Genomic DNA, 27,493 nt, shown 5'->3' with positions numbered 1-27,493 from the left:
ATAGCACTTCTTTTCGTCCACCACCACCTCTAAATTGCAATTACTGAGTGGTAAAAAGAAATCTTTAAGTAAATATTTATAACTGCTGTGTTATCTAAACTTGGTTGGGGTGTTCTGATGCTATTGAGCTAAAATGAGGCAAAAATGAGGCATTGTGACAGTTTCTAAGGTATTTGGAAAGCTGTAACATCCAAGCAAGCACCTCTTCAATGGGAACAGCAAAGTTCAGTTTGATTTCGGACTCTGCTGTTTAAGTTGTGAAGCAAGTGTTGATTCATGGAATAGAAAAAGGTAAGAAGCTGCCTTCCCACAAACTGGGATCTCTGAATAAAATATTACATTACAGTTTCTGATGGTAAGGTCAAGAGATCTGATCCCAGGGTCTAGTGTTCAGCTTAATGCTGCACTGAGACCTTTGGCATCCAGCTCTGACCAGCAGTAACCGAGGGGCTGGTAACTGTGCACCCCAAAACACTTACATGTCTATTTATGTAATGAAGGAAAAGAGTATCGCATTGAGATTTCCTATTTTTACACTTCATGCATGTCCGATTAGCTGCTTGGAGAATCCTGTGTACTATGTTCACATCTTTTTCAATTAGCTGGCCAAGATTGGTGTTGGCTGTTTTAATAACATTTATCAGGCAAGCAATGTTTATATATTATTTGCTCAGTATCTTGCATTGTTACTATGCCCATTTAACAGATGGGTAAACTGAGGCAGAGAGAAAATCAGTTGTCCCAGAGTTCAGTTTTTAGTCTAGGCTCATCATGCAGGGTCTCTCTATAGTCACGAATACTTGAGTATCTACAATATGTGATTCATTTCATCTGTTTCACCCTTAAACTGTGATGAATTGCTCCTGAGTGTGTCGTTCTCCATGGGATTACAGTTGGAGTCTGGTTGACTGACTTAAACCAGACGCCTTTTAGATAGACAATATTAACTGAAATGAATCCTTTACTGTGTCAGTAGATGTGTAACTAGAGCATATCAGATAATTCCTAGCCTCTTGACCGTATCAGTGGCAGCACACAGTGAATAATCCTAACGACATTTGAACCTTTTTTGAAGGGTTCAAGAGGAATGAGAGGGTGAACGTAAATCTTCATTATGCAAATACCTGCAGGGAATATATTTGTGATCTCAGGTACCGTAAAACAGCCACATCTCCTCGATTGTAGGGTCTCACGGTGGGGACGTGTCTTTATGTCATTTCCTTTTGAAATTAATTCCCCAACCCCAAAAGCTGGCTCTGCATAAATTACTAAATCAGAGATCCCCAATGATAGCTATCACTCTTGAGAGACAAAGTTACAACATGCCTTCTGAGTGGATGTAGCATAAAATTCAGACACAGGACAGAGGACAGATACCCAGGTGAAAGCAGCTGCAGAGAACAGCCAAGCCTGTGTAACAAGCAACTGAGATCTCCATAGCTCCAAAACCCATGCACTATTTATTCACGTCTATCTTTTACCTCTGAAATGCCCCACTTGTACAATATTTAGCTGGTCTGCATTTAAGACTCTTGAGGATCTGAACTGAAATGTTTTAACATCAGTTGGAACAGGTTCTCGAGAAGAAATGGAGGACATAGACTTCTGGCTCAGGCTGCTTTTTATGGAGTGGATTTACATTGCTGGGCAGGAAGGGCAAGTAGTGACAGGACGAGGGGGAACGGTTTTAAACTGAAAGAGGGGAGATTGAGATTAGATATTAGGAAGAAATTCTTCCCTGTGAGGGTGGTGAGACCCTGGCCCAGGTTGCCCAGAGAAGCTGTGGCTGCCCCCTCCCTGGCAGTGTTCAAGGCCAGGTTGGATGGGGCTTGGAGCAACCTGGTCTAGAGGAAGGTGTCCCTGCCCATGGCAGGGGGGTTGGAACTAGATGATCTTTAAGGTCCCTTCCAACCCAAACCATTCTATGATTCTATGATTCTATGTCACACCTGTGTGTAAAGCATGGCAAAATATCACCGCAGTCTTCCGTGATGCAATGGTACATTGCCACACATTGGTTCTCTCAGGCACATGTGTGTTCCTGACCGCAGGGATGTGTATGGTTGAGATTCTGACAGAAGATAAATACCAGCAGACTTACAATATTAGTGCAACTATCACTGTGCAATGATGTCTAACAAGCAGGGCAAAATTGTGCCACCTTGCCAGAGTAATCCCATTGAAGTATTCTTAGTTTTAGTTTTATTTAGCCTGGATTCACACCAGGGAAGTGGAAGAGGAATTTGACGCACAGAATTTTGAACAACCTCTGATGGTGGTTTTACCCATCTTCTGAGTGAAATTAACAAGCTGAGTGTTAGTCTGCTCTTCCCAGGAGCTGTATAGGAAGTAGTGTCGGTCTGCATCTAGCAATGAAAATTTAAGCCCATGAATTGTTCATTGTAGACTCTTTGTCTGTGCAGACAGTTGTGATATTGTGTAGAAATCACGTATGTTTAGCTGTGGAGGTAGGAGTATTGTACATCTTTGTGTAGTGCAGCCCAAAAGCATCTTCTATCCATTCTCTTGCTTTTCCACCTCACATCAATGTTTTATGGAGGTTTATTAAGCAAGAGTAGCTTTTAGTCCAGTGTAAGATTTTCAGTGAGGCACAATGGCTTTTCTACTCTGACATAAACTTCTTGCTCTGTTTTTTTTTTTTTCCCCACATTGTGCAGCTCCCAAAAAACCTCCCACCCAACCCCCAGCTGACCCTGTGGTGAAAAATAAAACAGAAACCTCAGTGACGCTAGCATGGTCCCCTCCGAAGATGGACCGCCCCATTCCCATCAACGGCTACATTGTGGAACGCAAGAAACTAAGTGGCTTTACCTGGGTGAGGTGCCATGAGTCTCATGTCCCTGTCCCAGAGTTCACGGTGAGCAACCTGTCAGAAGAGGCTGACTACCAGTTCAGAGTGTCTGCAGTCAACACCTATGGACAGAGCCCCTACCTGGAGTTCCCAGGGAGCATGCGCCTTGGTGAGCACAAAACCATCACGAAATGGGTCAGTCTGTGCTGATCTGCCACGTGGGTGCTCTAAAGAGGTTTCCCATGACTTTGAGGAGGACAGAGCAATTGCACAGCAAAACCTTTTTCCCTTCACTGCTAGTTCTCCTATCATCTCATTTCAGCCACTGACCATCACCAAAGTGATGGTACCTGACCATCCTGTCCATTATCAAAGTGATGGTGGTTGGGTTGCTGTGATAGAGCTGTGAGTATGCTTATATTCCAATATCTCACACCAGTCTGTGTGAGAGGCAGAGCTCTCTGCAAAGGACCTTAAGCCTGTAAGTGCTTCTTCTAGACCTGGGATGAAAGCAAAAATTGACATGGGTTTATAATTTTCAATATATAAATGAGATATCAAACTTGCACCTAGAGGATATTTATGGGTGATCATACAATCATGAAAGCCATGTTTCAGTCAGTCTCTCTTTAATCATAGAGTTACTAGGAGAAATATGGGGTTTTTACTTTATTTCTAGGATGCCAGTGTGCCCATAGAATCATTGTGTGCAATGGGATTGCTTCTGCCTTTGGTTCATCACACTGGACAATATCTGCACAGACTTTGATCATACTGTGTCTTGTTATTGTGTCATCCTTTTCCCTAGCTGTCTGAACACGCCTGCATTTTCCTAAAATATCTAGAAGTGACTAGTAGGCTGGGTGGCCTCCTTAGGATCCTTCTGAAATCTGAGAATAAGATTGGTTATTAAATAAATAACACATTTCTAGTTAACCTGGGTGTTTCAGGCTTGTTATGCCTTTAAACATCTTAGGGAAAAGATAAGTAAAATACGCCTGTTGTTCTTTTCCTGCAGAAAGAGGACTTACCCTAATGCCAGAGGTCAGTTACCTGCAGCTGTAGAAATCAAATGCCGTTGACCAACCATGCATTGCCTTCAGTGCATGCAAATTTTATAAGGCAGTAGGATTTTATTCTCATGTCTTGTTTATCCCCAAAACATGGTTCTTAGGAAGAGCTGTTCTCCAGAGTGGCAGTTTTGTGTCCTTTGATCTCAGAGATATGTGTTATTTTTCTCCCCCAGAACCAGTCCCGGCTGTGAAAACCCCCCTGACAACCGTTGAAGCTGTACCTGGAGGGGATGCCCTCTTTACTATTGACCTTACGACGACATGTTCTGGCACTTGGTACCTTAATGGTAAAGTCTTACAGGAAAGTGAGACCTATATCATTAAGAGAACCCAAACTACTCACACTCTAATTATAAAGAACGTCACCAAGAACGATGATGGAGCAGAAGTGAAATTTGTTGCCAATAATGTTGACACCAGCACCAAGATGAGAGTAAAAGGTATTTGCTTTGGTCATTGCCCTTTCTTCTTCCAGTCAAGGGGCAGTTGCTGTGACCTGATTGTTAGAACTGGGGCGAGAGGCTTTCACTGATGCCTGGTCTGTAGGAAGTACCTGAAATTGCATCATATGAACTAATGTGGGTCCTGGTAATGACCTCACCACGACAGCACAGAGTTCAGAGTGAGTCATTCTAGCCAGCTGGTTGGTATCTTAGTGGCATGGTCTAGTTGACATGGTGGTGTCAGGGCAATGGTTGGACTCGATGATCCCAGAGGTCTCTTCCAACATGCTTGATCCTGTGATTCTGTGATCTGAACTAGACTGCTTAACATCAGCTCATGAACTTCAGCATTTCACAACCATCAGTCGGTGGATTCTGTCACCAGATCTACCACTGAGTCACCTTAAGCCAGTATTTCGGCTTCAGGTTCGGCTAGTCTTTCTGACTGTAGTAGACTCTTTCAAAAGTAAAGGAGCATTAATTGCTAACAAAGTTTTTTTCTTGCAAGTTTTTTAGTCTACCACAGATGTGTGTGGTGTACAAGTTAGTATCATGTAACTCGATTTAGCATTGAGAGTAGGGTGCTCCAGCTTTCCTCTATGAAATGACGATAAGATCTGTGTCTACCCACACTGCATGGCAAAAGGTAATGAATAGACATTCATTCTGGAAGGATGTGTTTGACTTTGGGTGAAAATCTCTGCAGAAGCATGTTTAAAGTATTAATCAGTAGAAAGTTGTGCATTTTTTTTTTTCTTAGTGACTCTGGCAATAAAACCAGATTGGGTCTCCTGAGCTGGAAAAAATTGGTATTGACGTGAATGTGAGGGCAGGAACAGGAGTTAATAGCTTTTCAAAGATCTCACGGTCTATAGCAGACACGTATCAGGGACGCGTTAACCCAATTTAACTTGAAATAACAAGGCCTTTGCTCCTGACAGGCGCTGCAGTGAGATTTACCAACAAGAGCAGAGATATAGAAAAGGTCTCTGCTCGGCTGCGGGAGGAAGCCAAACTTCAGGCTGAGCTTTCGGACACAGGGGCTACTGTGAAGTGGATGAAGGATGGGAAAGAGCTCAAGGCCAGTGAAAAACATGAACTTCAGACTGTGGGGAAGAGGCACATCCTGAAAATTTGCAACACCGCAGCAGAGGATGCTGGAGTTTATGAGTGCACCTGTGAAGGGGATAAAATGGTCTATCAGCTTTCAGTAAAAGGTATGTGACTGCCTGGGCTGCTCGGTATTAATCAACATGTAGCCTTGATTGTGTCTGTGGTCCCAGAGAAGGAGAACTTGGGAGTGAACACAAGATCTAACACTGACTCAGTGGTAAGAGCTGTGCTTTCCCTCAAATTGGCATCTTGATATTCCATGGGAAATTGGTGTTATTTCATGAGATTGAACCATGGGTAGTGAAAAGGTGCTCTTGTGATAAAGAAATTCAGCCACAGGGGCAGGACATGAAGTGCATGATCTCATGTCTGCCCTAATCTTGCTATGTGGTATCGGACAAGTCACTGAAGAACTAGTTCAACTGTGATTGAACTTCTGATGGACCAAGATTGTCTTGGCATTGTGGGATTTTTTTTTGTTGTTTGTTTATTTTTTGTTTTCTGTCAATACCCTTGTGAATAAGAACAGACCTTTCCAGGGCACATTGGATGGCCTGACTCATTTCTATTATTTGCAAGGTATTCAGATGAAAAGCTGTACAGAACAAAGAGCAAAACATCATTTTCTTTTAATATTTCCCATTTCTTAGATTTGAACCAGTACTGTTTTATAGCTTCCCCGTTGTTCGACTGCTCTTGTTCTCATGGCAGTCCCTTCCCTCCTGATTGCCTGCTGCCTAGCTGGTGGGCTCATCCAGGCCCAGAGCGAAGACATGGAGTCTTGAGCCTTTAGCCTGAAACCAACAGCATTAAGCCTCCCTCTTACAAGCCTTCCCATCTGTGTAAGCTTTTGTGAACTAGTTCATAGGAGATTTTCCTCTGCTTTGAATGGGACCAGGTTTTGGCTGAAAAGCCCCAGTATATCCCAGACTGTTCCTCATGGGTATCATGCAGATGTCTACTGAGGTTCAGAGTATACAACCTGACTCCAAGACAGTCTAGCCTGTTGTCAGACATTGTCTGGAGTGAGCTCCATAGCTATTTTGCTTTGAACTGACAAGTTCACTTTGTAAACCCATTTGATTTCTGGGTTCTGTCCCGTAACTCACCCCTCACCCTCTTCCCACCAATGATCACACTGTTTCTGCACTGAGTACATATGAGGTGCTTCATCACCTTATCCTGCTGGCCTCTCGCCCTCCTTGGTCTCTGTAGAAACAGCAAACCCCCAGAGTAATGTGTGTGAATTTGCATTTCACAACCTGCTTGGTTGCTCTCAGAGAGCAAACTCAAAAGAGGCATGAAGAGAGCAGAAAAAAAATCAAATACGTGTCTACATTTCTGGAGGGAGGAATTTGCTCTCTACGCTTGGCAGCTGCTCTTAATTTGGTTTTTTTCCTCTCTCTCTCTCTCTGCCTCTTTAACGTTGTTTTTCACACTGGCAGATCTACCCACAGATTTAATTGTATTAGCTGATGGATGATTCCGTGTGCCTTTCACTGTAATGTGACTGTCAAATGAGTAATTGATGCTATTATTTTAAAATCTGTGTTGACAAGCTGTGACTTAAATGTCTGCTCTTTGTAGCTTGATTCCTGGAGAATCAGCTTTGATACATCTCACCCTTGTAGGATGAGGCTCACAAATGCTGTCCCAGTATTTTACCTTCCAGCATCGCCACCTTTTATCTGTTCCTCCAGTAAATCAGACACAGCTAGCTGGCGAATCATTTGATGTGCAGGTCAGCTGTGTCTGGCACATGGGCATCACGTGGCTGCCGAGAGGCCACCATGCCGAGCCGCGGCCAGAGGTGTGTCACTCGCTGGGCCTCCTGCCCAAAAGAGCCCCGCTAGAAAATGCTCTTGCCATTTATCCCTGCAGTGCCTCTACTGCCATGAGACTTCACGTGCCAGACGTCCCCTGACACATGACCTCCTGCGTTGAAATGGGACATCTGAGAAGTCTCCTTCAGACTGCCGTGGTTGTATTTTTCACTCTGGTTTTCTAAGGAAGTGGAAGGTGCATGAAGGAACCTATCTCTCTCTTCTTCCTCCCAAACCCTTTAACCTGTGAACTGAGTTCCAGTAATGCTGGTGGAGAAGTAGACATCTCAGTAGCATTTGGCCCCTGCAGGCTTCATGGGCGTAGGTGGTTGGGTAGAAGAGAAAGACAGTGGTGTTGTCCTACTGAAGGGAAAGCTCCACCATTATGAGTCATTAGAGAAACAAGTGGAAACAGAAGCCTTAAGAAAAAACAATAAAAAATGAGGTTTTCCGTGGTTTAAATGCTTCTGGTATGACTTCTTTACCCATAGATATTGCTTCTAATAAGCAGACTTGGTAAATCCTAGAAAACAGGGCTGGTAGGGACAGGGAGAGGTCAAATGCAAGCTCCTGTCCCTCCCAGAAGCTGTTGATTGAACTGAGTCCCTTGAGGACCAGAACTGGAGAGACCCTTGGCTGCACCATCATGTCCTTCCCTTCCCGTTCTCTGTTTATTTGCTCATTGGGTATTTCTTAGTCTTGGATTGGGTAATATTTGGGACTGGGGTTTTCTTTTTCTTTCTTACCTGTGTACTGCTTGGCAAGTCAATTCACTCTTCATTTTTAGGTCTCCAGACTCTGTCACATACATAATCAAGGTTTTGATTTTAGTAGCTTTGACTGCACAGTCCCAACAAAGTGACTTGATTGTGTGTGTTTTAAAATAATATGTTAAGAAGATGTTTGAAAATTAATTCTGTTATTAGAGGAAGATGGGACTGTGATTTTAGGCTCACATTTTTAGCTGAGATGTTGGTGGGTTTTTGAATCTTTGCTTTGAGGCAATTGGTGACTCAATTATTCTACTACATATTAATATGGTGCCTGATTTATTGTTTCTCTTCTATGATACAGTTAATTTCCAGAAAGAAATTTCTTTTCATTTCAGTCCTGTGTGATATCTGTATAGATTTTTAATTTAATATAATTTGCTTTATCTAGGTTATATTTTAACCTCTTTCAGAGTCAATTTATTTGCCAGGTGGTTACAACACAATGATTGAATAACCTTCATTGCTTTCCCTCTAGTTTGCCTGTTTCATTTCTTTCCTCACCTCTCTTAGATATTTTCTTAAAGCCCTGTTGCCTAGGGCTTCCTCTCCCCTTGACTCAGCCTCCTGTGTTGTATATGTGCTCTAGTTTTTGGACATGTGATAATCAGATATATGGTTTATAAAGGCTGGAAATTTGGTTGCTTCTGCATTAGAATCTAGTAATTAGATCCATAATTAAACATGCATATTTAGTCTTATGATAAATGAATACCTAATGTAGATGTAACATATTTTCTGATGTCCCCACAATTCTTTACCAGCGCTGTGTGTCTATATTTTGTTTCAGCACTTGCAAACTTCATAAACAAAGAGAAAAGTGGAGGAGTTATCAGGGCCATCGCTGGAAAACAGGCTGAATTTGTTTCTGAGACCTCTGAGGCCAACATCATGGTTAAGTGGTACAAAGATGGCAAAGAAATCACAGCCAGCAAGAAATTCACCATGGAAGACAAAGGAAAGCTGCATAAACTTGTGGCTTCAGCTGTGACGAAAGAAGATGAAGGAACATACACCTGTAAAATTGGAGATGACACTCTAATTTTTGATTTAAAAGTTTCAGGTAAGTTTGTGATGCAAGTATGGGATCAAGATCTGTGGTCAAAACTCAGGACTTTGTTCATTATGCTTCTCTTACCTTGTAAATTGCCAGATTTTTGGGCCAAGATTTCACACTACTCTGACCCTTACTGTGGTCCTTGTGCAAATCCACAGTATGGCTGAATAATATAATGATGCTGTTAGGTATTCAAGTCAGCACAAGCTTTTACTAGGGTTGGAGTCATGACTCAAACACCCCACTGGTTGAACAGGCTGAAAGCCCCATCTGGCCTTTATTCTTTTAGCTCAAGGATTGCCTCAGCATGTGTGTTGTCTTTGAACCTCCTGACCGAGGTGGTCCTAAAGTCTTACAGTGAAAGCCCTGTGTCCTTTGACAAGGTTAACTCATGGTTTTGAGAGCTGTTCCCAAAGGACACGGTGATCTCTGAGACATCTCCCTGCGATACTGTAAGTGAAGCCATTAGTTCATGGCACATGACCATCAGCTTAAAGCACGTGGTAAAGCATGTGGCTGTCAGGTCAAGCCCGAAAGAGAAATGTTTGTTCCAGTCTAGGATGGAACCAGAGTATAAAATGAGGCAAGAATTAATCTGTGAAATTCAATACCTGTGAAATTCAACTGATTCAATTTGCATAGCCTGATGGGAACATTTCTTCTAAAAGTGGTTTTCTGGCTAATGACTTGAGCCTAATTTTTAACCCAGTCCTAAGTTACTAATTGAAACTCTACTGAAAGCTTCTCATGGCGTGTCTACGTGCTGCAGTACAATGCAATTTAAGAGAGGCAACAACTGAGTTCTTGTCACCTGTAACGGTACATCCATATGACTATGATGCTGTCCATGAGCTAACTAAAATCAGTATCTAGCACAGCACTGGACTTGAGGGGGTTGCTACAGGGTTTACTGAGCTGGAGGGATTACTTCCAGTCTACAACTGGTGTTTGCTCAGGCAGTCACGCTGCATCCTGCCTCCAGTTCTCTTTGATTGAGAATCCAGCATTACGCAATCTCATTCCTAGTCCCTGACTTTACACATTGAAAAATTGATCTAAAAGAGCTAACTAGGCTCTCTCTGAACTGACCCACAAAGGGCAATTTATACCATCTGATTTATGCTGTATGATGAGAGCTATCTAAGACAGATTTAAAAAGTTTTCTGGAGTTGCCTTGGTCTGAACATCAAGTACAGAGGAAGCCTGCATGATTACCTGAGACTGGATACCTAACTTTTTGGTGACCATGTGTAGGTTAGGAGAATCTCACCTGTAACTCCTATGACAAAAGGTCACATGGCTCAGGCAAAGAAAGCTGGTATCTGCTAAGGAACTGTGTATCCCCATGAACTTTTTGATGAACAAGGATTGAGTTAAATTCTGTTAACAAAACCTTAGCTAGGACAATGTCCACCTTGTTTCACATGTCACCATAAAAACTTTCCAGAATGCTAAGAAGAAGCACTGCACAGTCAGGGGATGGTCTTAGGGCAGGGAAGTAATCTGTCTTTATTGTAATGAGTAACTCCACTAATCTTGACCTTCAGGACTCTGGAGGGACTATCCTTCCTTGGTCATATAATTTTTTTAAAAATAGATCGGTCCCAATGATTACAATTTTTAATGAAATATTTGTTCTCTGATGCCACAGACATGCCTGGTATGGGTATAGCATAGCAATTGTCCTTGGGATACTCAGTGACTGAAAGCAACAGTTGCTGCTAAAAGAAATGCAATACTAAGCTGAGGTTGGTTGTAACTGACAGCCATCAGCTTGCTCTTCAGGCAAGGGCTGGCTTGATGGAATGAAGGGTATGAAATACCTGACATGGTCATCAAATATTGCTTGTTAGCTTAGGGATAGGGTGGATTGGATAGTTTGCTCACATTTACACTCAAGGTGCCTGTCTCCACTCAGCTGCCTTTGCTTTTACCTTTACACTTTCAAATCCTGAGTTGATAAAAATGCTGTATTCTTTCTGCACACAGGACACACGCTGTGTGTGTGTGTGTGCATGCACAGCTCATACGTGTGGCCACCAGTCCGTGCAGTCAGCAGAGTTTGAGCTGAGGTATCGAAGCAGGAACCACTACCACTTGAGCTATATGAGTTGTGAGCAGTTGTGAGTTCTCTACTGTGAAGATTGGTTTCAGCAGAAAGATGTGACATTATTGGCTCATATATTAACTTAGTCCCTTGAAATTGGATAACATCTTATCAATGAGATTAACCCATATGTACCCTGATCTGGCCTGGGGAAGAATTAGTCCAGTCAGACTGATCATCTTGTGAACATGGGACTGCAGGAGCGGGCTCAGAAACATGTAAAAGGCGGCTCCTTATCACTTCTAACAAGATTTTCTGAGACTTCTTAGATCTTTTCAAAGCTGTTTGTAGACTCAGGCATCAATACATATTCCCTAGAGCTTTACAGAAATCAGAAACAAGGAGTGGTGATTAAAGTGTCAGCAACTTGAGGGCATCTCAGCTTGATTTAAAAGATCCAGAAGGATGTAGGAGAGATTAATGTGATTGCACTGTAACTGAGAGCAATTATCTGAAGATCAGAGAAGGAGTTTGCACTGTCTATCAGAAAGTCGGGCATCAACATTCATGTGTGTGATGAGACAGGAGCTGTGAATTAAAGCACACGTCAGGCTTTATGGTCTCATGGTGTTGGGGCAGGTGCTGCTCATGGCTCTGTGCACGTACAACTCTGGTAACAAAAACCACTGCGTCTGTGCTCTGTAAGAGCTTTCATGCCTGACTTCTGAAAGGGAAGCAGCAAATGGATACACATCAGTTAGTTAGGTGGATTTTGGTTATGAAGCCAGGTAGCCATAGATCCACATCTATCTAGAACTTAATAAGGCTGGTATTAACATCACAGTGTAGACCTAATAGGCTGATAGAGTATAAAGGATTCATCAATACCAAACTGGAGACTATTATGTAGTAACTCTCTGGATGATTTAAAACTTGGACAATGAGTTCCCCAGTAGAGATAACGCTGCCATATCTCAGGAGGGCCTTTTCTGACTCGTAACCACAGTTTATGGCCATAACTGTTAACAGTCTGTCATAGTTGCACTGCAATAGTACCGTGCACACGTATGTACATTTACACCTCTAAAGGTGAACCTTGATCACCCGAGTGTGGCTAGAAATGAAATAATGATCAGTAAGTACTGATCTTAACCTTGTGCTGATAAACCTAAATCAAGGCATAAACTGCTTTCTCTTTTTCTTTCCAGACGAAGCTGTTAAGTTTGTCAACAAGCCCAAAACAACTCCAGAAATATCAGTCCGTCCTTCTGAAAACCTTGAGCTGACGTGTGAGGTGTCAACTGCGAGTGGAGCCGTGGTATGGAAGAAAGATCAAACTGAGGTGAAGCAGGACCAGAGGACAACAGTCATCTCCCAGGGGACACACCGCAAGCTCATCATCAAGAAGGTGACGCAGCAAGACCAAGGGAGCTATACCTGTGAAACGAAGGATGACAGAACAACATTCCAAGTCAAAGTCAGAGGTGAGAAAATGCTAGAAATACCAAAGATAAAGGAATTTTGGGTAGTATCTTACATTCGGAGGATCATCTCACCTCTCTCTGGGGTGAAACATTTCAACCATAGGACTTGATTTTCAGCCAACTGTCATATCAACATTTTATACATACACTTTTGCATCCATGGCTAATTGTAACCACAAAAAATGATGGGCAAGGATGATAACTTCTGCACCTCTCATGATTAGCTGGTGTGTCTGCATAAAACTCCTGCAGAATCATAGTGTGAGGCTATTGCAGAGTGCAGGGGTAGATAAAAGGGAAGGGGGAAGTGTTTGAAGAGCTCTGATTAGATGGAGAATTACTGAATTTGAGTGACATAAATAGACAGAAAAAGAGTAATGGTTCCCGGATATGAGGATACAAGGGCTGTTCCCTTCTGATTCACTGGAACGGTTGGAGAGGTGTAGGAAGAGGAAAAAGAGAGAAGATGGAGGAGGGTTCAGGCAGTGCATGTTGGTGCTCTAAGTCGCAGGTTCAAATATGTGTTCAAATTGTGAGTTTCTAAAATTTATCCCAGAATTCCCATACACCTATTTACTTCCTATCAGCAAAACAGAGATGAAGGTGCTTTCTTGCCTTAATGGGCCATCATGATTCTACCTGTAATGGGCAAGTATAGTGAAATAGGGGGAACTTGATTAAATGCTGGAGAAGACAACTGCAAAAAGCTATGTGTGTCTATCGTGGCTTTCTTACAGAGACAGAAGACGTGTTTACAAACAAGGACAAGGTACAAAAAGAGGTGAAAGCTGCACTATCAGAAAACGCCGCGCTGAGCTGTGAGGTGGCCCAGGAGAAGACCGATGTGAAATGGTACAAGGAGGGGAAACTGATCACCTCAAGCAAGAAGTTCAAGGTGGAGTCGGAGGGCAAATCGCGTCGTCTGGTGGTGGGTCAGGTGGAGAAGAAAGATGCTGGGGAGTACACCTGTGAGGCTGCTGGCCAGAAACTGACCTTCAAGCTTGTCGTCACAGGTGAGAGATATGTTCGTTCTCATCACGGAGTGGTCCATGACTTGTCTTTACAACAGAGCAAAATCAATCACTCTCGAGGCTCCAGGGACTGTGTAGCCTAGATCCTCACTGAGTATTGACGTTGATCAGGCAACCAACTTGTGTGCATCTACTATCACACAGATGCCTATAGGTAGCTGTCTTAATCTGTGAGATGAATCCCACTCGGGGGTCCTTATTGTTTTCTAATTTAAGAGTAAAGAAAAATTAAACAAGTTTACATATGCTGTTGTGACTTACAGGGATAAAGACAGGGTCAGCTCCCAGATGTGTAAGAAAATAGGTCTGCTCAAGAAGTACCTAGCATGGGCAAGGCTTACATACAGGTCCCAGTGGCATGATTGGGAGATTATTTGTGCATTACATTAAGGAACAAAAAGTCAGATTTCTTGTGGAATCATGGAGACAAGAAGCAGCCAAACTCCTGAGGTATTGGTTCATTTTGCTCAGAAATGGCTGATGTGTTGTCCTCAGGCTGTACAGAGGACCATGTCTTGTCTGAGTGTACATTAGCTGTGAGTGGGACCATTCCAAAATGGCAGAGCTGTGGGAGTTGTCATAAGCAGCATTTTTCATTTGGGTTTGGACACTTTGGACAGCATGAATATACGTGTAAATTTTAAATTGCTTCTCCCACCCTACAGAAGCAGAGGATGCATTTGTCAACAAGGACAAAGTGAAGAAAGAGGTGAAAGCTGCACTATCAGAAAACGCCACACTGAGCTGCGAGGTGGCCCAGGAGAAGACCGATGTGAAATGGTACAAGGAAGGGAAACTGATCACCTCAAGCAAGAAGTTCAAGGTGGAGTCGGAGGGCAAATCGCGTCGCCTGGTGGTGGGTCAGGTGGAGAAGAAAGATGCTGGGGAGTACACCTGCGAGGCTGCTGGCCAGAAACTGACCTTCAAGGTTGTTGTCACAGGTGAGAGAAGATTCTTTGGCCCAGCCTTCCTATTTCTGGAATATTTAGAAAAATGAATATTATAATTATTATATATCTTCTAGGTAAAGCATTATAAAATCTTTAAGACGGGGAGCTCCATCCTTGAAAGACTTTGGGAGCTACCCATCTCTGTAGGAACAGGGCCATGAGAAGGAAAGTACTGATTGCACCTCTCTATCCCAACATGTTGCTGTAACCAGAAAAACTCTGCAACGCAGCTGGTTCTCAGTGTATTTCAGAGCAGTGTCATGGTGAAGGGTGGTAGGGTGTCTGCCTGATGTCTGCACTCTTCTTCTTTCTCTTGGAAGGGCTCGTTTCAGCCTGGGGGGGAGAGTATAACAGTAAGGCTTGATATATGTTAGGGTCTCTGAGGTGTTAGGTAAATGGCAACTAGAGAAAGAAGCTGTCATGGAGACTCATTCCAGATGCATTGCCCTACTGGGGCTGTAGAGTAGGAGAATGGGTTCAGCTTTCCAACTCACTCCCTGCCTCCTGATGCTCTTGCAAGTGCGCTGACTAACATATCTCTCTGTCTTTAGAGCCAGAAGTTGTGTTTACAAACAAGGACAAAGTCCAGAAGGAGGTGAAAGCTGCACTATCAGAAAATGCCACACTGAGCTGCGAAGTGGCCCAGGAGAAGACTGATGTGAAATGGTACAAGGAAGGGAAACTGATCACCTCAAGCAAGAAGTTCAAGGTGGAGTCGGAGGGCAAATCGCGTCGCCTGGTGGTGGGTCAGGTGGAGAAGAAAGATGCTGGGGAGTACACCTGTGAGGCTGCTGGCCAGAAACTGACCTTCAAGCTTGTTGTCACAGGTGGGAGAAATGGTTTAGTCTATATTTCATTGCCTTTTATTTGTGCTGGGGTGTCTTCTCTTGTTTTCTCTGTCAAAATATTAGAAATGCTGTTAAAGTACTCTCTGATGTTGGTCTAAGCTACCATTTCAGTGAGGTTGTGTAATACTGGGCAGATCTACTGGTTATGTGTAGGTATCCTGATATCATCTCCTCAACTCCCTGTACATCTCCTTAGGCTCAGTGAATAGAGTTTTTGTTAGCAGGCACTGCGCTAAAGACCTCTTCCAATTTGATCATCAGCATTTCTATGCCTCCTCTTCTTATTGCTAGTCATTCACAAAACTCTCTGCTTTCTTCCTTCTCAATTTCATCTTTCCTCTCTCCCAAACCAGAGAATTACTTCAATTATTCCACACTCTGGCTGTGCAAACAGATATGTGAATATAGCCTCATAACTCGCATGCGTCATGAAACTTCTGTGGATGATGAACAGAAATGGATACAGATATGTGCAACTTGAATTATGAGTTGTATTTAACAACCTTTCATCCAGCTCTTCCTCTACTACTTCTTTCATCTGTCATTGGATACCCAGTTGTGATTTGTAAAGCTATAAAAAGTGGTGCAAATACTTGTCTACCAAGCGATATTTAAACAGTAGTGTTTACGTGATCCCTACTTTATCGTGGCTGCATTGAGAAGGTTTGGGAGTTGATGGTAGTGTATCATCCTAAAAAAATTATATCGGCTGCACTGCCCATATCTGCGACCTGCTGAATCCAAAGGTGATAGCTGTTCATTGCGATTTCTACATCTGTAATGACCAGTCATGACTCCAGGAATGTTTGTTTGTATTTGCATTTTTCTCCTTAACAACCAGATTTGGAGTCTCAGTTTATTTTTTCGCTCTGATTGCACTAGAGGTTTCTTTAGTCTCAGTATATTTTGCAAGAGGTCCAGTAAATTTTATCTCAGGCTCCAGGCAGCCATGGACATGTCGCTTACATTCTGAGTGATCATTACTGAATTGGATGATAAGAAGGGGTTCTGTTTGGTTTGGTTCAGTTCATATCCGTGGCACCCTGCTGTCTTTGCAGCCAAATGTGTCTCTATTCATGTTGCACTTCTTGTCTCATATCCTGAGCTGATCACAACAGGGAATCTATTTTCTCCTCTGCTTTCTTACGGCGTCAAACACACTGGGACCATAACACTGGTAGAGGTCTGGCATCTTATCATCTATACAGAAGAGCAACTGCGCTGGGAGTCTGTTGGCTTTCCTGCTCACAGCCGTGCTGGAGACCTGCAGTCCTTGCAGGGCATATCTTGTGTGCTGTTCCCTCATATAGGTTGTGGTCTTTACTGCTCTCCTGCTGTCTTGAGGCATCCTGCTCCCTCCATCTTCCATGTGCAATATGCAACTGCTGCTACAGTATAAAGCTTTGCTGCTCCCCATAACATATATTGTAAGCCATCAGCTGTTACGTGTCCCCACTCTGTGTGGGGCACACAGGTTTTGAGTTGGGGCACTTTGGCTCTTTTTCATGAATTGTGTAGCTCATGCTTTTGGCTCAGGGAACTGCCAGTTTCAATGAAGGGTGGATTACAGTAAGGCTAGATTTGAGAGGCATCTTTCAGAGAATCACAGAATCAATCAGGTTGGAAGAGACCTCAGGGATCATCAAGCCCAACCATTGCCCTGACACTACCATGGCAACTAGACCATGGCACTAAGTGCCATGTCCAATCTTTTCTTAAACACGTCCAGAGATGGTGACTCCACCACCTCCCTGGGCAGCCCCTTCCAATGGCTAATGACCCTTGCTGAGGAGAAATGCTTCCTAGTGTCCAACCTGAACCTCCCCTGGTGAAGCTTGAGGCTGTGTCCTCTTGTCCTATCACTAGTTGCCTGGAAGAAGAGGCTGACTCCCACTGTGCTACAACCTTCCTTCAGGTAGTTGTAGACTGCAACATGGACATTAATAGAAAGAGCATTGATATATACCGAGTTCATGCTCAACTGCTGAAACCAGTTCATATGTTGCTGCAGAGGTGTAGTCAGAAAACAGAAATTTAGTGCTTTTACACTTGAATCTCGATAGCTGAGGGCTATTCTTAGCTGTCTGTCTCAGAAACCAAAGGTTTTCAGTTCTCTTTCAAACCGGATGACTTCACGGCTGCACAGGGTAATGTAACACCTTTCCCCCTCTGTCGTAAGCGGAGAGTGCTTGCCTAGCTACCGTTGCTGTATATATCTCATGTGTGCAACTGTAACATGACATGCAAGTCCAGCACTCGCTGGAAAATGATCTAGTGTGAAAGTCAGGAGGGATTATGAGTACTCTGAGTGGTTGGCTCTTTTGCTACAGAAATCCTCATCTTACTAGATTATCCCAAAGTGCAGTGGCTTTCTGGGTCTTAATTTATCCTGTTACCATTGCTCTCATAAAGCTCTTCGGGGTTCCTGTACTCCAGGGCTCCACTGGTAGCACAAAACCTTCCCTGTTTAAGGACAACTTGAAGGTTAGATGCTCAGTGTTGAGTATTGGGATGCAGCTATAGCTTTTTGGCTTAATATAAAAAGAAGCAGGTGCTGCACACCTTGGGACTGGGCTAGATGTGTAGGCAGAAAAGCTGACTCTGAAATCTCATTATTTCAAGATTCATGGTCTGCAGCGAAATCCTTGTTTGAAGTTGGCGAAAGCTCCATGTCCTGAAAATGTTTTTCCTCAGTTTCAGTGGAACTGCACTAACCAATGTCAGCTGAGGTTGGAAATGTCATCTGCACTGAATAACTTTAAAATAAGTTTCTAAGGCAAATTGCTGGCTAGTGTAAATCACTTTGTAAGCTGGTTAAAAGTTTTAGTCACGGTTTCTATCACTATAAAAATGGTTTATATTACAGGGCAGGAATGCAGAGGATGAGTGAGTAACCCATCTGGAATATTCCTACCCTGCTAAGTTGAGATTTTAAATACAGCACCCACTGACACAGATTGGTTTGTAACTCTTTTGTTTAGTGCACCCTGCGTATTCACAGTCCAAGTTGTAGATGGAAGTCAAAATGTTTATATTTTTGCAACCAGTTTTGAATGCAAACCATGGTGTGTGCTCGAGCTATTTTAGATAGCAAAATGCTGCTTTATCTGCAGTGGGCTGACATGTGCCTTTGAGGAGTTTTGCATCACCCAGCACAGGCCATGTACGCTGCCTTGCTGATGGCACCTTAATGACAATGACACCTCCTTGCACCCCATCTACAGCCAATATAAACAGAGGACCTCAAATTTAGAGCATATAAGCTGGGTTCCTGCTTTGTCTTGCTCCCTGCAGGACCTCTCTCTCTTTCCGTGGACTGTGCAATATTGATGGCAAGCCTATGATGGGGCTCCCAGGATTGCATAGTGTCATAGTCAGCTGTGTAGGAACTTGACCTGAACTTACCCCTACTCCTTACCCTCCCAGGCAGCTGCTGCTACTCAGAGTACAGACATGACAGAGACAGTGTGCAGAGGAGAAAGTCATCAAGGAGGAGTAAAGGATCGCACTAGGAGGCTGCAGAGAGTGACTGGGGGGAGGAAGGCAGTAGCACAGGTTATGGAAAGGGTTCACCATGACTGCCAGGGAGAACAAGGTGCCAGGTCACCTTAGCCAGGTAACTCAGATGCCTGGAGCTGGGTGGATGAATTATCTTCTGTGCTTGCACTGCAACTGAAGGGCAGTGGCAACCCCATACACTTCTTAGTCCAGCATTTATCTTTGGAGTTTGTGCTTCTGTAGCAGTGAAATCATGGACTTCAATGCTCAAGTACTTACCTGGGACCCAAATAAGCATAGGCCATCTATGCTAAATGCTGGACAGTTGTTGCTATGTGATCTCCATCATGTAGGCATACCAGAAATATTTTACACTTCTTGTGCAGTTATTTCTTAGGGTAAATTGGTGGAAAAAAATGTGGCAGCCAGTTTATTTAGGGTCTATTTGTCCTCCCACATCTCAAATGTACACTAATATAAAAGCTAACAGTGACCACACCGGTTGTTGGTAAAAAGAGAACCAGGTAAAACAGTCATTAAAGTAATCTGTAAAAGATGTAATTTATACTCCAGTCCTATTTAGCAAGGTGACAATTGAATCTTTTCAATGAACATACCTAACTAACTACTAATTGCACATGATGTCCTTTTGATGCCAGCTCCACTTGTTGAGATGGAAGCTCTAAGTGGTACTGTGGAAGAAAGTTACTTTAAACACCTCATTCTTTTTACTCATGTTAAGTATTAAAAGAAGATTCTCTGTGGCCAGTTTTTTGAAAAATTAAATTTCTGAGGAAAGAAAAGTATACTTCAAATTTTATAGGCCAGTTTTATGTATAATGTAGGCCAAGTACTTTTCCATATTAAGAACTATATCTATGCCATTTCTTTGGGATTGAGTTACAAGATATTTTCTGAACAACATCCAGTCTTAATCTAAAATACCAAGATGCTGGTAAATTCCTGTAAATAATGTGATAGTGAAGGTGGCAACTCATAATTTTGCTATATTTGGCTAGTTCCAAATGTGGGGTGTAGAAATATAAAGACACAAAGGGGGGAAATATATATTCGTCTTCATTATAAGAAATTTGAAAATGAGGCAGTCAAGCTGTTCATGAACACTAGTCAGAGAGGTATGATAATTGTATGGACTATGTTTTGAAGGTGCGTTGTTCTGTGACAAAAAGAACTGCAAAGCAATGTTACTTACAAGATATGGTCTTGTAGAGCATCTACGCAAAATATCTTCTTGTCACAGGCTATTTATATCTTACGTATTTTTTTTCCCAATTGTTTCCATATTTCAGAGGCAGAAGATGCATTTGTCAACAAGGACAAAGTGAAGAAAGAGGTGAAAGCTGCACTTTCAGAAAACGCCACACTGAGCTGCGAGGTGGCCCAGGACAAGACCGATGTGAAATGGTACAAGGAAGGGAAACTGATCACCTCGAGCAAGAAGTTCAAGGTGGAGTCGGAGGGCAAATCGCGTCGCCTGGTGGTGGGTCAGGTGGAGAAGAAAGATGCTGGGGAGTACACCTGCGAGGCTGCTGGCCAGAAACTGACCTTCAAGATTGTTGTCACAGGTAGAAGATATGTTGGTTCTCATCACAGAGTGGTCCGTGACTTGCCTTTACGACAGAGCAAAATCAATCAATCACTCTCTAGGCTCCAGGGACTGTGTAGCCTAGATCTTCATTGAGTATTGAGGTTGGTCAGGCAACCAGCTTGCGTGCATCTGTCACACAGATGCCTATAGTTAGATGTCTTCATCTGCGAGCTGAATTCCACTCAGCAGTCCTTGTTGTTCTCTAATTTCAAAGAAAAATAAAAATAAAGTAGTTTACATATGCTGTTGTGACTTAAAGGGATAAGGGCAGGGTCAGCTCCCAGATGTGGAGGAAAATAGGTCTAGAAGAAATAGGAAAACAGGTCTGCTCAAGAAGTACCTAACATGGGCAAGGCTTATATATGGATCCCAGTGGTGGATGAGGTTGAGTGCTTATTTGTGCATTACATTAAGGAACAAAAAGTCAGATTTCTTGTGGAGATGAGAAGCAGCCAAACTCCTGAGGCTTTGGTTCATTTTGCTCAGAAATGGCTGATGTGTTGTCCTCAGGCTGTACAGAGGACCACGTCTTGTCTGAGTGTACATTAGCTGTGAGTGGGACCATTCCAAAATGGCAGAGCTCTTGGAGTTGTCATAAGCAGGGTTTTTCATTTGGGTTTGGACACTTTGGACAGCATGAATATACGTGTAAATTTTAAATTGCTTCTCCCAACCTACAGAAGCAGAGGATGCATTTGTCAACAAGGACAAAGTGAAGAAAGAGGTGAAAGCTGCACTATCAGAAAACGCCACACTGAGCTGCGAGGTGGCCCAGGAGAAGACCGATGTGAAATGGTACAAGGAAGGGAAACTGATCACCTCAAGCAAGAAGTTCAAGGTGGAGTCGGAGGGCAAATCACGTCGTCTGGTGGTGGGTCAGGTGGAGAAGAAAGATGCTGGGGAGTACAGCTGCGAGGCTGCTGGCCAGAAACTGACCTTCAAACTTGACGTCACAGGTGAGGGATTATCTGATTACATATTTTTTTTTGCTGTAGCTATAAAGAAAGTTTCCTAGTGACGTAGATTTACTTCCTGCCGTGGTCTATACGGGTGTGCAACAAAACTTAAGTGGTTATTCGTAAAGGTCAATATTAAGGGCATGTGTTTGGATGTTTTAGGAAAGAGAAAAGTCTACTTAAGCTATTATTCTTTCCCCGATTTTGACCAGGAATGGTTGTCAAGAAAAAGGATGTAAGAACAAGACAAGCATACAAAAATCCTTTCACTCTTTAAGAGTCTATAGTTCCGCTCTAAGAATCTGCAGTTTCCATCTCTGCTGGGACAGGATTTTTCTGCCACATCTATACAAGACATGGCTTTGCTGAGAGAATTTGACAATATGATTTCATGAGGAATTGCACAACACATACCTTTTTGAGTGTGACTTCAGATCAGTATCCAGTAGTTTGTGTATGCTGGTGAATCATCAATGCATACATTTCTGCCCTTGCTGCTAGTTATTTTTGTGGAAAATACTACCCAGTACTTCCTTTCTCATCTTCTGTGCTTCTGTCTTGCTTGAAAGGGTTATGAGGGAAGAATATCTAAATTTGATGTAGGTGTTTTTTTTCTGATAGTGGACCAGAAGAAAACCTTGAAGATGATACATCCAATTAAAAGCACATCCCAGGAAATGATGTGGGAGAATACAATTGGATTTGGAGCAAAGATTTGCCCTTTCTTTCTTTCAATGGATCAATCCAACTCTAGAATCTAACCATGTCTGTTTAGAAGTGTGTGCATCTATGCAGCCTGGTGCACCAGTCACACCCCTGAGCTTTTTAATTTGGATCCAGCTATGAATGTGGTTATGTATCTTCCACGCTGGAGATGGTTTGTGGCTGGCCTGCTTCCAGCGTGGCCTGAGTAAAAGCATGGTATTACAGCACTGAGATTCATGTGACTGCCAGCTGTGGGTCTTGCTGAGGTACAAGCTTACTGGGTTTCATTCTGCTTGCTCTGCCATGTCTGCATTCTGTGGTACACATTGCTGGGGAGTGACCCTACAAGGAAATAGGAGACAAATCTGCTTCTTTCTCCCTTGTGTTCAGCAACTCTCCTTTGTGCCAGAAAAGCTTTGGTAATGCTTATTTCGTGGCTCAGTTACATGACTTGTTTCTATAGCTCTATGCAGGTTGTAGGAATAGTGCAGGGTAAGACTGAGAGCATTGTTTTATTTCAAATAATGAATGCCTTTGATAGCAGAAGCTGTTGGAAAATTTGTAGCAAATTATAAATGAAACTGTGGAAGGCAGAAATTAACAAAGGATCTCATCACACTGTTTGGAGGAAGAGCTCTTCTTAGCTTCCTGTGGAATGATCTTCTTATCTGGCAAGGGATCTTTATCCTCTGCTGGATGCAACAAGGCACTGAAGTGCTCTCAGCTTGCAACTTAGCCCTGAGGTCTGTCTCTGAGTGTGGAAAGGTGTTGACAGCAATAATGGTGGGTTGCATGAGACTTTTGGATGAAAACCCAAAGATTGGTCTGCTTTTAGGGCTTCTGAGAAAAAGTCGTATTCATGAGAGAAAATCCCATGGCTTGGACATTGGGGATTCACGTTTTTGGGATATGGCACCATCCTCTGCAGGATGATGTGCGGGGGACCTCACTGTCACCAGCCTACTCTGCATCACATATCCTCTCTGTAAATAAGAAGAGTGTCCTACCTAATGGAACTGTTTTTCATATCACAGGCTTTGAGGCACCTGGGTACCATAGGAAAGGGGGACAGGCGTTTTGTCTGCAAGATATAGATGGTTATTGCCCAAGCCCATTGCTGCCAAAAAGAGGCCATTACTCAGATTTTGCAAATGGGTAAATACAAGAAAGGAGAGCAGAGAAGAATAGGTTCCCTCTTGCCACCAAGAGATTTACTAGACACTTTAAAGGCAGAAATGGTGGGACCCATTTGAGTTCTCCTTCAAGACTGACGAGAGAGTATGCTGTAGAACCAGAACTGGAGAATGGATCTTCTGGCCTTCTGTGCTTTAACCCTAGATCACCTTTTTTTTTTCACCTTGCTGTTGATTGAAGATACAACTGAGCAGGAGTACCAACTAGACTTTGTGTAAGAAGTACCATTCCCCTGAGGGAAGTTGAAACAACTGAAACCTCTCACTGAAGAGCGCTGCCTAGGATGGAACATAACGGGTGAGCTTAGGAGCCCCTCACTCAACCTCCTTGTGTAACCTCTGTTGCTTTGAAGGGCAAAACGTCTACTCAGAGTGAGGGTAAGAGTCAAAATGAACAAATTAGCCTGTAGGAGAACACTTTCTAGGAGCATGGGCTTGTTTTCTCCAGAAGTGTGATACGAAGAGCTCTGAAACATGAAACCCACACTCTGCATCATGGTCCCTCTTCTTCCCTTGTCTACATATATTTCTAGTGCTAGAGTATCCCCTGCTAGGTGCCTTAGCCCCCTTCACGAGCTTGGATCCAGCCTAGTTTTTGGCAAACCTTGCTTTATTACTAGAGTTCCTGACCACAGAGACACAGCTTTCCAGCAGAGTTTCCTTTTTTTTTCCCCATTCCTTATTTGTGCTTTGCCTTTTAAAGGATTTTAAAGGGCAGTTACATATTTTTTAGCTGGCCTTGCTGATCTTTTCCTTCCTGCTTTTTCATTAGGTAAGATGCAGATTCTGAACACTTTAGTGTGAAGATACCAGGTCCCACACTGAGTCCTGAACAAATTGTTCATCTTTTTTTCCTTAATCAGTTCTCATAATTCATACAAGTTTGCTAGTTCCAAATAAGTGTGTTACAGAGATATTTTTGTTAATTCCTATATTTACTTTAGACTAGATTATTTTATAGCCCCTATATCCAAAGTCATTTCCCATGCCCAGCTTCTAAAATTATGTTCTCAGAATTTACCAAAACCAAGCCTAAAATCAAATTACTGTTCTTAATTCAATGTCTGCCTGACTGGAGAATTTGACAGCTATTGCATCTGGAAATCCAAGATGCTACTGGTACAGCTCCAGCGGAGGCAACCAAGATGATTAGGCGGCTGAAGCACGTCGTATTTGTTCAGGCTGAGAAGAGAAGGCAAAAGGGAGCTTTTATTAAAGCCTGCAACTATCTAATGGGAGTATATAGAGTCCACGTTCTTCTCAGAGATGCACGGTGATAAGAGAAGAGGCAAAGTATACAAGTTGGAACATGGGAGGTTATAAAAAGGCATTAGGAAAACTTGCACCATGAGGGTGATCAAGCTCTGGAACAGGAGCCCTGAGGTTGTGGGATCCCCATCTCTGGAGATATTCAAAACTCAATGGGACATGGCCCTGAGTAACTCCATGTAATTTTATCTGTTGTGAGTGGGGAAGTGGGACTGGATGACATCCAGAGATCACTCCTAACCTAAATTATTTTATGACTGTGATTTTATACTATTAGTAGCACATGTTCTGTAGAATGTATCTGGGAAGTGATGACGTTCCACAAGGACAAAACTCCATGTAAATCTTTGTGAAGGTACTCCAGTTGTTATGCATCTATTTCATAACCCTTATCATTTTTTTCCTGAAAATTACTTGGACCCAAATATGAGAACACTGCTGGCAAACGAAGGATCGTGCCTGGAGTATGTCCTGTTTACTGTGAATATGCAGCCCAGTCTTTTCTGTGAGTGAACAGAACATGCCCTGCTTCTCCAAGAGAGCCCATTCTACTTGGCCTGCAGAGAGTGAATGTACAGAGTGTGTGTAGGAAAGCTGGTGTAAGCCTGAAGATCAGACATGGCAGTTCTTGCTGCCCAAATGAGCAGCAGCCAGAAACTGTGCTGTCTGGAAGCAACTTGTTCCTGCCAGGGCTTCCTCAAGCATTTGCTTCACTCTGACTCTATTAACCTTTTTAATTTTACAGCTGCTTTATTTAAACTGTAATTTACCAGGTGGTCTCCCATTGAAAACCCAGAAACATATGATCTTGGAGGCAAAGCTCTAATTTTCACGGGCTTTTTTCTAGATTTTTCCTTCTTTCCAATCTTGCAGATGATGTGTTTGAACATAAAGACAAGGTGCAAAAGGAGGTGAAGGCAGTGCCGAAGGAAAACGCCACGCTGAGCTGTGAGGTGGCCCAGGAGAAGACCGATGTGAAATGGTACAAGGAGGGGAAACTGATCACCTCAAGCAAGAAGTTCAAGGTGGAGTCGGAGGGCAAATCGCGTCGCCTGGTGGTGGGTCAGGTGGAGAAGAAAGATGCTGGGGAGTACACCTGCGAGGCTGCTGGCCAGAAACTGACCTTCAAGATTGATGTCACGGGTAAGTGAATTTGCTGCATCTCTGTGTTATATCCTGAAAACATTTAAGGAGAGAAAAGTTACGTGGCTGGGCAAATTCCATCTGAGCAGGCAGGGATGAAGCCAGTATTTAAATTCTTCTGTTTTACTCATGCAGTTGTGTTCAAACTATTAGATCTGTCTCCCTCCTTTGAAAACCAAGGATGCAGTGGATTTCTGTAGCCCAAGCCCAGGACAGGCAGAAGATCATTTGGGAATTTCCTTGAGGATCTGGTGGAGATACACTGGTAGCAAAATGAGAATTCAATAATTGCAGGAAAAATTAAAGGACACAGAAAATCTTCTGAGCACAAGTGTTCGCTTGTGAATGCTCCTTCCTTAAATAAAATGTGTCTTTATTATGGAGGAAACCTTTTTATTATGGGCTCTGCCAACTAAAAGGAAATACTAGAACTGTTGTCAGAAGCAGTAGCTGAGGAAACCAGGTCTCTTCACCATGACATTAGCAAGAATGGGATTTAACCTTGACATCCCTCAGCTGGATCTTTATGAATTTAGAGCAAACTGAGGAGTTCATATACAAGATTGCTTTTTGATTCTGGCATGGTGCAGTGCGAAGCAAATACCACAGGGGCTGGCTAGTTTTTGTTCGTTAGGGAAACATAGTTCCTTGATGGCACATCTTTGGAACACTTGGGAAATAAAGATATAGACACAGAATAGGCTCATAAAGTTTGTTTCCCAAGACTAACTTTGCTTTTGCTGGCAAAACAAATTGTAGCTCTTGGGTTGTTAAGACTATTTAATGCCTGTTCTCTTACAGCAAACAGACTTCTTACAGGCTGCATCCACTGGTGTGCTGCTGGACATTGGGATACGTGAACTTATTTTCTGCAGATTTTGGAGAATGATAGTGATGGAAATGAAAGCAACTTTGGGGCCATCTAAGCTGCCTTGGACAATGAGTAAAGGAGTCCTTCACTGGCACTTGATGTAATTCCAATGTTAACATTCAGTTGACAGTGTTGGCAGGGAATGTGAATGGGAAATCCATCTTCAGCACAACAATCCAAAGACTCATGTCTGCATTTGGGAAAGGGTGTGTGTGTGAAAGGTAAATTTTCTAAATCTGCACCTGTACCCTTTATTGCAGAGTCAGAAGATGCTTTCATCAACAAGGAGAAGGTGCAGAAAGAGGTGAAAGCAACACTATCAGAAAATGCCACACTGAGCTGCGAGGTGGCCCAGGAGAAGACTGATGTGAAATGGTACAAGGAAGGGAAACTGATCACCTCAAGCAAGAAGTTCAAGGTGGAGTCAGAGGGCAAATCGCGTCGCCTGGTGGTGGGTCAGGTGGAGAAGAAAGATGCTGGGGAGTACACCTGCGAGGCTGCTGGCCAGAAACTGACCTTCAAGGTTGTTGTCACAGGTGAGAGAAGATTCTTTGGCCCAGCCTTCCTAATTTTGGAGTATTTAGAAAAATGAATATTATGATATATCTTCTATGTAAAGCATTATAAAATCTTTAAGACAGGGAGCTCCATCATTGAAAAACTTTGGGAGCTACACATCTCTGTAGGAACAGGGCCATGAGAAGGAAAGTACTGATTGCACATCTCCATCCCCATGTGATGGTGAAACCAGAACAACTCTGCAATGCAGCTGGTTCTCAGTGTATTTCAGAGCAGTGT

The 27,493-nt window shown here is 43.0% G+C and overlaps 1 protein-coding gene across 21 annotated transcripts in view; it reads left to right on the top strand.

Annotated features, from left to right (window-relative positions):
* The window catches only part of OBSCN (obscurin, cytoskeletal calmodulin and titin-interacting RhoGEF), a 200,480-nt gene that overhangs the window by 22,154 nt on the left and 150,833 nt on the right, over positions 1-27,493 (top strand). For 18 of the 21 annotated variants that reach the window (XM_068405375.1, XM_068405370.1, XM_068405380.1 and 15 more), the window contains exons 5-16: positions 2,679-2,981; positions 4,059-4,325; positions 5,270-5,545; positions 8,825-9,097; positions 12,347-12,622; positions 13,360-13,635; positions 14,319-14,594; positions 15,155-15,430; positions 20,260-20,535; positions 21,239-21,514; positions 25,555-25,824; positions 26,956-27,231. In XM_068405375.1, coding sequence (XP_068261476.1) covers positions 2,679-2,981; positions 4,059-4,325; positions 5,270-5,545; positions 8,825-9,097; positions 12,347-12,622; positions 13,360-13,635; positions 14,319-14,594; positions 15,155-15,430; positions 20,260-20,535; positions 21,239-21,514; positions 25,555-25,824; positions 26,956-27,231 — 3,321 coding nt within the window. The remainder of the gene's footprint in view (positions 1-2,678; positions 2,982-4,058; positions 4,326-5,269; positions 5,546-8,824; positions 9,098-12,346; positions 12,623-13,359; positions 13,636-14,318; positions 14,595-15,154; positions 15,431-20,259; positions 20,536-21,238; positions 21,515-25,554; positions 25,825-26,955; positions 27,232-27,493) is intronic. The other 3 variants (XM_068405371.1, XM_068405372.1, XM_068405382.1) reach the window with 3 other exon arrangements.

The sequence above is a fragment of the Nyctibius grandis genome, chromosome 7 (genome assembly GCF_013368605.1).
Source record: "Nyctibius grandis isolate bNycGra1 chromosome 7, bNycGra1.pri, whole genome shotgun sequence".
Lineage (NCBI taxonomy): Eukaryota > Metazoa > Chordata > Aves > Nyctibiiformes > Nyctibiidae > Nyctibius > Nyctibius grandis.
This window is presented reverse-complemented; position numbering and strand designations above follow the sequence as displayed.